Source organism: Bradysia coprophila, chromosome IV, assembly GCF_014529535.1.
Source record: "Bradysia coprophila strain Holo2 chromosome IV, BU_Bcop_v1, whole genome shotgun sequence".
Lineage (NCBI taxonomy): Eukaryota > Metazoa > Arthropoda > Insecta > Diptera > Sciaridae > Bradysia > Bradysia coprophila.
The window spans coordinates 12,587,544-12,599,100 of NC_050738.1; the positions used below are offsets into that span (position 1 = coordinate 12,587,544).

At 37.6% G+C, this 11,557-nt stretch overlaps 1 protein-coding gene and 1 long non-coding RNA gene across 3 annotated transcripts; both read right to left on the reverse strand.

Moving 5' to 3' along the window:
• Positions 1-252: 252 nt before the first annotated feature.
• LOC119066313 (enhancer of mRNA-decapping protein 4 homolog) lies at positions 253-6,910 on the reverse strand. 2 transcript variants are annotated; one of them, XM_037168700.1, is made up of 15 exons: positions 6,764-6,910; positions 6,479-6,550; positions 5,688-5,899; positions 5,234-5,622; positions 5,030-5,170; positions 4,850-4,965; positions 4,013-4,788; positions 3,762-3,953; positions 3,502-3,699; positions 2,141-2,308; positions 1,886-2,078; positions 1,587-1,827; positions 1,363-1,528; positions 1,084-1,295; positions 253-1,014 (listed from the first exon to the last, which is right to left on the reverse strand). In XM_037168700.1, the coding sequence occupies exons 2-15, from the start codon at positions 6,517-6,519 to the stop codon at positions 514-516; spliced, it is 3,546 nt and encodes a 1,181-aa protein (XP_037024595.1). In that variant the 5' UTR covers positions 6,520-6,550; positions 6,764-6,910; the 3' UTR covers positions 253-513. The 2 variants fall into 2 exon arrangements, with proteins under 2 accessions (XP_037024595.1, XP_037024596.1); XM_037168701.1 differs by having other exon boundaries at positions 6,479-6,857.
• Positions 6,911-9,676: 2,766 nt separating this feature from the next.
• LOC119066314 lies at positions 9,677-11,057 on the reverse strand. Its single transcript, XR_005085731.1, has 2 exons — positions 10,736-11,057; positions 9,677-10,493 (listed from the first exon to the last, which is right to left on the reverse strand). It is a non-coding gene; the product is annotated as an uncharacterized LOC119066314 (long non-coding RNA).
• Positions 11,058-11,557: the final 500 nt, after the last annotated feature.

Consider the following 11,557-nt stretch of genomic DNA (forward strand, 5'->3'; position numbering starts at 1 on the left):
TGAAAATGACTTTAAGAAATAATGTAATATCTAGTCGTTTGGTTTAATTGCTATTTTGACTTGTGTGGTGCACGTTCGACTCGAAATGAAACACTTGTCAAAATAAAATTCTCCAACCCAGCGCGCCATGTATTATTGCAAGAAACTATTGGAATTTCCCTGAAAGAAGTATCCGATTCGATAAAATTACACATTCCCTTACGATGTTCTTGACATTCAGTGGTTAAAATCCTTGGTTAAAAAGTCATTTTCTTTGTTTTGCTAATTTAGCGTTTATTCAAATTGTGAACAGAAAAAAAAATTGAAACAATTGACGTTGAATTTTCTGGAATATTTTCTATCAAGTAAACTCTCCAGCTCTTAGTAATGAAAGTAAAAATATATTTTTCGAAAAAAAGTCTGACATTTCAAAATGCCATTAATGAGTCATCGCTGACCGAATCAAATGAGTTTTAATATTAATCAAACAAAAAACAATCTTTCTTCTTTTCTTCATCCAATTTACCACCTGTATCAGGCACTTTTTATGCCCTGCACAGCCATCATAAGCATTTTCACACCTCCGACAAGTGGACTGTGCGGATTTGCGCTTATGAAATTCTGGCAATGCTGATACAATTCCCGCGTTATTTTCGGTGCATGTTCTCGGGTGGTTGCGTCATGTATATCTAAACTAACGATTGCATCACTCAAATATCTCTGCTTCAAGTCATTGTGGTTGGTCATATCGGCCGAAATTTGCTGAATCAATGACAGCAGCACGGGCTGTTGCAACGGACACGGGTTAAATACTTGCTTGTAGTCAGCCTTTTCCAATGTGAATTCCACCAAATTTAAATCGTTCGCAACGAGTGCATGATGGAAAGCTGTGTTAATCTGACCTTGGGCCAAATGCTGTTTGATTTGCTCCTGGACGTCGTACAATGTTGGCGCTGGAGTGTGTGCTTGTGAGTGAGCTGCCGACAAAACGGATTCATTGATGGAATTCGCATGACTCTCAAATCCTTTTTGAATCTGAAAGAAACAAGTTACCGCTGAGTTAATGAAAAACTCTTAAATTTCAACAGGCCGTGTAGCACGTACCTCCTTTTTCACACTGTCTCTGACAGTTTTCACCAAATTCACTTGAAGTGCCTTCAGATCTTTTGAAATATCAGTTTGAATTCGATTGGTGCAAGTGGCTATGGAAGCTTCGCCTGCACTTTTCAGTTGTTCCGGTACAGACAAGAGCATCGACGACGTTTCATCGTGCAATGGTTGATACTGCGACATGTATGCGTCGAATTGTTTTGTATCTGGTGGGAATGGAACGTTAAAGTCACACAAAAATGGTAAATCTAATGGACTGTGAGTTCAACTTACAGGATTTAGTTCCTTGCAAGAAAATCGACTGAATTTGTCGGAATAGCTCCTCTGTCGTTCTTTCATAAGACGGAATAATGGTCGTTTTCAATGTGTCTATGTAAGTCTTCTGCAGACCCCCTTGAATCCCTACAACCACAGCATTTCCAAATGTTTCCATGGATGCCTACACGAAAAATAAAATTAATTTTCCTGATTGTCTATCGTCTTATGTGCACAAATACCTTGCTGGATGTCACATTCATGATGCTCTCCTTGATAACTTGGTCACAACTTCTCAATTTCTGGCCAACGTCAGTCAATATTTGCACCTTCATTTTCTCTAAATGATTATGTATGACTGGAAGGACGTGCCGTGGAATCTCACTCATCATAACACTCGTCAGTCGATCAGTTATTTGGCTAGTAATAAACTGAGCCACAGAGTGTAGAATAGCATCGCGAAGGTCGCGATTTTGTTTGTCACTAAAATCAAATGGTTTTTCAGTTACTCCGCCGGTTAGGATTTCGTTGTTCTACCTACCGTTCAGCAATAAACGCTTCCAATTTCTTCTTATGTTCTCTTTCGTGTCGAATTAAATAATCTTCAATGGTTTTCGTCACACTGAATTCGATATTCTTCGATATCGTCTTCAATTTGTTATCGTCTGCATTGTTCTTCATTTCAATAGCGTTACGCAGCTCGGATATTTGGCAGGCCTGTGTCTGCATAAATTCTGTAATTTAATGGATTTCAGCGGATTAAAAATTGACGGAGTTCAGCAATTATTCGCATTACCTAAGACCTGGTCCAATTTGTAAGCCATGTCGTTTAATGGGGTATTGCTGTTTACATTGTTGAATGTATTTGTATTGGGAATATTTGACATCACAGGAACTTGTGGAATTTTCGGTATTTTCGGCCAATCGGTTTTGCTGTTGACTGATAGTGTCTTCTCTTGTCCATCTATTTTTACATTGAATTATTAACACTATTGTCGGTACTTATTTGAAATTTTGAATCAGAAAGATTCAGATGTAACAAGAATCTCTAGCTATCTCTGGTCAAAATCTGATCAGCGTAAAACAAGGCGTAAAAAATAGGTAACTTACTAAATCGACCTATTGAACTCTGCAAGTTAGTCACACTTGAAAGTTTTCTGTCAATTTATACTTTCAATGTCGCTCCTGGATATTTAACCAAATTATTGCAAATGTGAGCTTTCAATCTAAAGTCTTTACTGACTCAACGTTCATTGAAAAGGTCTGAGTATTTCTCTTGGTGATTTTGAAACTTGACCTGAGCCTGAACTTCTGATACCTGTCAGTTATACCTGACATTTTCATACAAATTTTCTGTGATACCTGCCAGATTTTAGGTCAGGTTTGACATAATCGCTATATTTAGGTTTCAGGTAAATTCAGGTCAAAATTGATTGAATCAGGTTCAGGTCGAAACAGGTTCAGGTGTAAAACTTAACCTATTCCGAATTTTAATTTTGGTGCAAAATTGAGTGACAACTAAGGTTCGGAAAAGGTCAAATTCGAGGCATGTTTAAGAGAGCATCCCTTAACGCATGAGTTGATCTGTGCCTGAAGCAATAATACGACAAATGAAGCAATTAATTGAAATTGAGTGAGAGGTGAATATGTACATTGTAAACCGTAGTATGAGAGGGATAGCTATACTTGGGTAACGTGGCTAACAGTAGGATTATCCATAATGATGGTAAATGTACTCGTACAATTTGCGCAAAATTTGAGAGCTGGTTTTTGTTGAAATCGCTGCAACCGATGATGGCAATCAAACGACGAGGCTTCTCTGACTTGACAGTAAAACAACCATGGTTGAATGAAACCATTGCCTAATCTAAAGCGCACCCAGACTATTTACTGAACTAATAAAGAATTGTAAGACTTATGTCATGTCGCCTGCTACAAAATCGATTCAAAGAATGTCTTGGTTAAAAATCTGTCGTTTTCTTCAAACAAAAAATCAAATTGTGTGCGAGGCTATTCCCTACATTAGGTCAATGAACTGTTGATATGCAAAAGAAAGCCCAAAAGAACGAAATGGAGAGTTCTGTTACGTACCAACGATTGATTGTCAACGAACGACTAGCTCATTATTGTTAAGTTTCTGAGTGCAATTCGACTTACCATTCATCTGATTGAAATATGGCTCAGCGTCGTCAAGCTTTTCCACCGAATCGGCATCGTTTTCGTCCAACAGGTCATTGTTGTCGTCGTAAAATTCGTCATTCAAAATATTCTCCGAATCTTCTTTCACCGACAGAATTTCCTGAACCTCTCTACTCGGACTGGATCCGCCCGATATGATTGGCGAAGTCGATGCGACTACAAAAAAAATCTCTCAGTAGGCTTCTACATTTAACTGAGTATGGACGTGATTCACAAACCTATGATTTGTTTGTTGAGTTCAGCAGATTTGGACACTTTCAATTCATGTTCTTCCAGTGCCTTATTGTTCACCAAATTCAAGATATTCAACGTCTCTGCCTTCTTCTTAGCATCAGGCGGCGATTGAACTTTAGCCAACATACGAATGGTTGACAGTACTTCGAGGCTGACACCCTCCGGAGTAAGTTTTCCTTTGAATTATGATTTAAATGTAACGCAATTGGCACAGCAAAGACTTTTTAAGACCTACCCGGTGAGTTGAATGAATCGGGAGTCATCAGACTAATGCTGTTGGTTTGTGGAATATTGTCGGATTTATTCGATTTGGGGGATGTGAGGTTTACGATTTTGACGGCATTTTCCGTCGACGGCTTCGAGCTGCCGTTATTGATTTTGTCCAACACATTAATTTCGGCGGGTAATTCCACCGAAGACTCTTTGTAACTTCCCGACAACGTACTAGCGACATCTGCATGGATCGATACGGTTGGCTGATACAGAACACGACATTCCTGGACGCTTTTCGGCTGAACCAGATACATTCGAATGACCACACAGTACAGAGAATTGTTTTCTTCGTCATACTCTTCCATATCGTCCAACAGATAGTTGTCGTTGTAATTGGGCTTATAGCGACGCACCTCGGCGTCAACTATACCAAAGCTCAATATTGGGGACGATAGTGGAAATTCGGAGATCGATTTGATATAAGCGCTGGGCGTAGTTCGATTATCTGTTTTCTCCAGCTCTATGCTCATTTCGCTGGTATTGGCCGACGTTGTCGTTGTATTGATGCTCTGAACGTTAGGTTTCTCGATTTGAAGTACGTAGAGACTGCGACTCTTGATATCGGACATTACCAGATACGATGACTTGTGATCGATTTCCGCTTGGAAAATTAGTTCTCTGTCGGGTATTGGCGATTTAAAATTAACGGTTTGCAGGCATTCCCATGTGGAACAGCACCACACCTTCAGTTCGGTGTTGTTATCACTTGTCGTTACAGCATACTTCCACAGGGACTTACTGAAATGGTGAGACAATTGGATTAGGAAAGTTACTCAAATTCCGAGATGAACGTTCATACTCTGGATTGGCGGTAGTATGGTCGTCGAGGAAAAATACGCTGGTAATGGATTTACCGCCGTGTGGAATCCATTTGTGTAGACATCTGGGATTTTGCTCGTTAGTGTGAAAGTAGATCTGAAAGTTCGTAAAATTACGTTGCAACAGCAGCAACAGGTGGGGATGCAAACGAAGAACAAACCTGATAGAATCGAATGACACCGTTCTGGCAGCTAACACTTAACGTCGAACCATCTGGCGAAAATGTTGCGCCTGTGATAACTGCACTTTCCTTTTGCTTCAAACTGCCTTCGATCACATTTTTGGATAGTTGTTGTCCAATCTGTAACATAACGAGAAACTCAGTACCATCGACTGCAAATCGGTTTTCTGCATGCGAACATACCCCGTACGCATCAACAACCGATTTGATGCTGTAGCACTGATAAACGCTACCGCGGAACCATACGAGCTGTTGTCCCACATACTCGTCCACCTCATCCTCTCCTTCCGGCACAAACGGACACCACTTTATTTTGTCATAAAGCGGCACATGTCCTGCTATCGGATCTTCGATTTTAACCATCAGCGTGCAGAGAACCTTCTCTGGCGTGTCGTCAATTTTGTGCACATGCAAGGCGGTCTGTTCGATGCTTCCGAGCAGTACGATGGATTTCATGTGAGCAAATTGCAGATCAAGAACTTCATTCGACATTCCTTTGATCAATTCACGACTGTTGGTCACCGAGTTGAAAACACGTACCATGCCCTCGCCAACACCATCTTTGTTGTTGACTGAAATAGAGATTGAATGCTCGTTGGTAAAATTAAGTTTTGGCCACAATCGCAACAGCAAATACCTTTGATAGCATAGGCAACGTGACGTCCATTTAGATGAACAGCAATGAGGCGGCCGGAATAGTTCTTCTCTTTCCATTTGTAGTCGACAATGTTCGTTAATTTAATTTTTGACGATCCGTGATCGTGAGTACCGACACAACTACCAACCACAACGACATTCTTTGCACGATTTGTTTCGAAACAATGTTTGTTGTCGTCAGGTTTGAATGTTCTACAATTTATATTACATAAAAAAAATGGTTTTTAGTCACAAATCGACAGAAATTGGATGATTGCATGGACATCTTGTGCCACTTCAAATGACATTGTCATAAGATCGAAGTGGTGTGGAAGCTCAGCAGAAAGTTTATTCAAATAGTGAGTTTCAACAATGAGTTGAATTAAGATCTGCGAAATGTCTTTGTTCTTTCACTAACAAAACAATGACAGAGAGGTATGATGCAATTGGTATGATGACATGTTTAAAGGTCAAATTTTTTTGAATCAAAAAACACGATCGCCTCGGCACCAAACTCCCAACATCAGTGCCAGCCAATTGCAATTTGTATTACATTAAATTAGCTATTGGTTCAGGGAACGACAATAAATCTGTAGCCTGTCTTACGTATAGAATCACATTCTACTGTGTCTGCGCGGGACGACTCTGCTAATTTTTTTCTTACTTCAAATTTGGGTGTAACTACGACCCACATAGATTACACCAATTAATGGAACTAACCCACATTGAATGTAAATCTTATCATTAAAACGTAAATTGCATTTATTTGAACAGCTCTGGGGTTCAACTTACATTGTCGTTGAGGTTATGTTTGATGTTTTAGTGGTATCCATTTTCCAAATACTTCCAACGATTTTTCTTGTCCTGTTGATACAAAACGCAACAAATTGCACAAAGGATGAATTGATAAAATTATTTCGGACAAACTCAAACAACACCAACAAGTAATACATTGATCACCACATTGCACTATTTAATCGCCGGCATTTTTTTTCTTATTCAATTTTTCTATTGCAAAATGACCGGTTACGGATGCGGAATACGGTACTAGTGTCGGACGAATTGTCAATACTCAACTTTTTCGATTCGTTTGAAATAAATTCGGTAAATTAGAAACACTTTATTGTGATACAGTTCATAGCTAAACGAATATGGATTGAAATGAGAAAAAGAATCGAGACTTTTTTTTTGTTATTTCTTTTTGTTTTGCACTTAATCCGGTAGAGGTCTTGTGCATCAAATGTCATGCGGCAATATCCCAGCCGAAAAAAATCAAGCAACGTCTCGATTGCATAAGTCACGCGCTTCTTTTAAATATTTTTACTTAAAGTTAATCAATTGCTGATAAATTGATAATTTGATATGAAGGGTTCCCAATATTTTTCTTATCTCATCGGCGTATGTGAGGACTCAGGAAATAGGCTGAGTTTTGATGAAAGTTTTTAAGATATTTAAGACCCTCACTTGGAAGAAATGTCATTTAGCATTTAGAAAAATGTCAGGATTTGACTCGTTCCAAGTTAACGCCTTAAGGCAATTTCGGTCGACAGCTGGTCATTATCAAATGTCCCAATTATAGAGCAAAGTGTCTTAACCTGTTCTTTCAGAACCTTGATATAGAACGACTTTGTCACAGTGGACGTCAGTAAAGTTTAGATAGGAATATGCTTCAGTTGGTCCACTCATATAAACAAAACTGTTTATTTGTTTATACTGGTGGAAAAATATGGTAAAATCGTAAGAACCTACAGGCACTCGTGTTTGTATGAATAAACCAGTTGAAAAACAGCTGAAGCAAATTACTATCTAAATTTCACCGACGTCCGCTGTAACAATATATCTAATATTATTCCGTAAATTTGCTTTTAATACTTTCTTATAAATCAGTGTTGTCCGTAGATGTAGTCTAATTTTTATCATTTTTATTGATTTATAATTCTGATATTTGTTTGATTATAAGTGTCCAGCGATTAAAATATTTTCAGGTCTAAACTTATCCAGCTCTGTTTACCTATATAAAAATGAACAAGACAAAATCATCATTAACGGGTTAAAAACTGTCATAAGTAGACTGATGCTAATCAATAATCAATACACTAAACATCAACACTGCATCTTTTATCGGCAGCTTCTTTTAACCGTTTTGTCTTAAGCCTCCGAAGTTCTGGGAACTTTTGGGAACAGGTCAAATATAGATCATGAAAAATTATCTAAATCGGCTTTATAGAGCCAGTATAGTACAAGAGCTGTCACATGCACAAAATTGACGTTCAACTAAATGTTGCCATGCGACTGATAACTGGTTCAGTTAGCTCCACACCTGTCCTGTGGCTCCATGTGCTGTCAAACATACAGCCACCACATTAGGCGAAATTCGGCTGCACATAAGTTATGGAAGAAATGCATGGACGAATCCAGACCATATGAGCTTCCAATTAAATCTGACCTGAACAACCCTCCTCGGATGCGCCTTATATCACGATCACCCTTTTGGAGCGACACCGAATTACAAGTTTCAGATTTTGATGAAAATGACCAGTGGCAGAAGTACTGGAACGACAGCCCTACTTTCACGAATAAGTTCCTCATCCAGAGCCCACATCAAAAAGTAGAAGGCTTTAATCTGCAGCGAAAGAAGTGGAAAATGTTAAATCGGTTCCGTTCGGGCCACGGCTGCTCGGCTGATCAAATATATAAATGGAGGTTTCGAAATTCCCCGTATTGCGACTGCGGTCATGACATCGTCCAGACAATGAATCATATTCTAAACGAATGCCCTGTTCGTCGATTCAGAGGCGGACTCCAAAGTCTTGATGAAGCAACGAGTGAAGCAATTAATTGGTTAAGTGAATTAGACATTGACGTTTGAAACCAGTTTTTTTAGAGTAGTGATTGCAGCTATCAGCTGTTAATTGATTGAAACTAAAAGTTTCAAAAAAACTTGTTAAAGAAATTAATGTGAACCATACGATCAATATATATATATATATAGAGACGTAGGAAGCAGATCGAAATTGTAGTCAACATCACCATCTTCACGTTGCACATTTTGGTGCTGCAGTGGTGAATGTAATCAAACTTCAATCTCTAAAACTATGCTCAATCTGACATAAGGATTTGTTGTAATAGAATATTATTAAAGGTGACTATTCATTTGATTCAATGTTTGATTCAAACCCAAAACACTCAAAATGAGTCTTTCGATACAAGTACTATCTAGCTCAACCGTCGTGCCACTAAAACTTTGAAGAGTGGTTAGAATGTCAATCCTTTTATTAATTTTAAATGTCGATGGCAGCTGGTAATTACCCATAAACCAAACCCAATTCTCCGTCAATCCAAGCAAAGACACGACCTGCTAAATTCGTCAACAGGTAAATATATGTATGTTAAAATTGATGAAGTAAAAGATTTTGAATCAAGCTGTTGAAGGAACGTCGAAGAAGTAACTGAAAACTGACTCGAAAATTATGCCGATGACATAACATGAAGTGAATCAACGCAGTGCGTTGAGTGAATTGCTAAACATTTGTGATAACACTAACGTAATGGTTGAAATAATAAGTCAAACTTCATATCTCATATTGTGCAATTTATGATGATCTCAGCTATTAATAATTATGTCTGGCGCTAAAATAACAACAGCAATCACCTCGACATTCACACACATATGTAAGTACCACAAAAATATTGAACAAATGGAAAAATGCGAAAAATGTGACACAAACATGGGCCTGATTTATTTACGTTTCTGTACACTCATTCAACTTTATCTGGTCGCTATTTCTGTGTTCAATGATCAAGATTATTTATTTTTTTACAAAAATTTTCCAGAACGACCTCTCCGTCTGTTTATAAAGTCAAAAGCGTAAGATTTGCTTAACTCTTCTGTTTGTTTTTTTTTTTCGTTGTTCATTTCATTTATATTTATAGCTAAATGGAATATTCCGTTGAGCTTGAGCAGGGAAATTGATTGAAAACTCATTTTGGTTTTTTTTTTGTTTAAAAATTTTGAAAGGATAGATTTTATTGATTGGAATAAAGTTGCACAAATTCATCATGGTTAGACTAACAATCGCTAATTTTATGTTAATAGAATTTGATTTGTCTGGAGGATAATTTTTATCGGGTGTGTTGTAACAACACCGCCCACTAATGTACTTAAAACTAGAACACACATCATCATCATAATTATTAAGGTGACAACTACACACATCGATTAACTGCATCTTGAATTTAAAAATTGTTTTTGTTTGTTTGTGTAGTTTATGGTCTGCAATATTGTGGTCGCACATAACTCTTCTTTTTTATTTTATCTTTTCAACACAAAAACGAATAATTATTTAACTTTGTCACTCACAGAACACGGCACAAATATTTTTTTTTTATTCCTAATTGTAAATAAAATATTTAAAAAAGAAATTGTTGCGATATCTTCTCATAAACAATGGTTTCGTAAATGAAAATTGTAAATTATTAAACGAAAATTACCGCACATACACACACATACACACGTACACGTAATTTTTCGGCTTGTATAAGGTGTGACGGTATAAATGTATTGACGAAGGGCACCTCCGACAACTGACACCGCGTAAAATTTTCATTTTAACTTTTTGAATGCCCGAATTTTCTCCTCAATCTGTGGAGTCAAAGCATCGTACATATTTTTGTAGTGCAGATCGTTGGTCTGGACGTATTTCAACATAATTGCTTGCTGAAAACGAACCAAATCATAGATCTCGGGTGAGCTCTTGAACACGGATCTGTCGTAATTTACGGTTACTTTTGATGGTGCTGGATTCGCCTGCATTATATAAAATGTTGAAATGATTAGAACAATCAAATGTGGATAATAGGTGCCGCAATTTTCATAAGAAACAATTCCCAAAGATAAAACAAAAGAACTCTTTCGTTTCATTTGTCCGAGTTGTTTCTTGTGCAAATTACGGTAGATATAGTAACATACAATGCGATATACTACACGTATTGAGTCGTAAACTTGAACAAAATGGACAAAAAACGTTTCACACTCAATTTTCATTATACCTTTTTCGATTTAAGCGATAAGTCGCTAAACAAATGTTGTGTATTGGATATATTACTGGAGTTCATCTTTATTGAATCGATAAAAAAGAATATTTCGAAAACATACGAGTAAATTGATTGAAATTTACCACACTCAGCCGGATTGTTTGTATGGTTTGTTTTTGTTTATGTTTTACTAAATGCCTATGCTGTAGCTGTTTTGCCGTAGGTCATGAATTAGTAGCGAAAGTTCGTGAAGATCTGAAAAATTCGCTTTAACAAAACGTGCAAATGTTTCCGCTTTAACTGTCGAACACCAACTAAACGAAAGCAACGGACTGAAAATTTATGGCTCAGAGTTGCTTTTCGTTCGTGTGAATCACGATTGCTTTTATGTACACTCGTAACGCATACATACCATTTGCAGAGCCGCACTAGTTAAATTTAGTGTTAGTTGTCTGTTAGCGTAGACAATGACAAAAATTAGCTCTGGCCAGTGTTCTCTTACTGGTGTCGAAGAAATCGACTTTTCCACGAGTTACTTTTATTACAATGCGCGATAAATACTTCTTCGGAAACTCTACAACCAAAAGTTTGTACAAAATAAAGGAAATTTGCATTGTGTCCCAACATAACGCAGATTCATCCGTTGTTTGTCATTGACGTTGTGAGTTTTATTATCGACGAGCTTTTATTGTTTCATTATAACCACAACAATGAGCTTACGAGTACACCCCTGTGCTTAGTGCACAACGCAATGGAAAATTCCCATTTCTATGCGTGTGCACAATTTTGCATACATTCTGAAGAAGGGTTTATTCATTGCATTTACCCAGTTGCTTT

Bases quoted from the DNA above. Each gene is read 5' to 3' on its own strand.
- LOC119066313 (XM_037168701.1), bottom strand. From the start codon at position 6,639: ATGTATTACTTGTTGGTGTTGTTTGAGTTTGTCCGAAATAATTTTATC. The intron at 5,623-5,687 runs GTATTTGCTGTT...TCTCTATTTCAG, and splicing joins CGTTGCCTATGCTATCAAAG to TCAACAACAAAGATGGTGTT. The intron at 4,789-4,849 runs GTATGAACGTTC...TCACCATTTCAG, and splicing joins CATACTACCGCCAATCCAGA to TAAGTCCCTGTGGAAGTATG.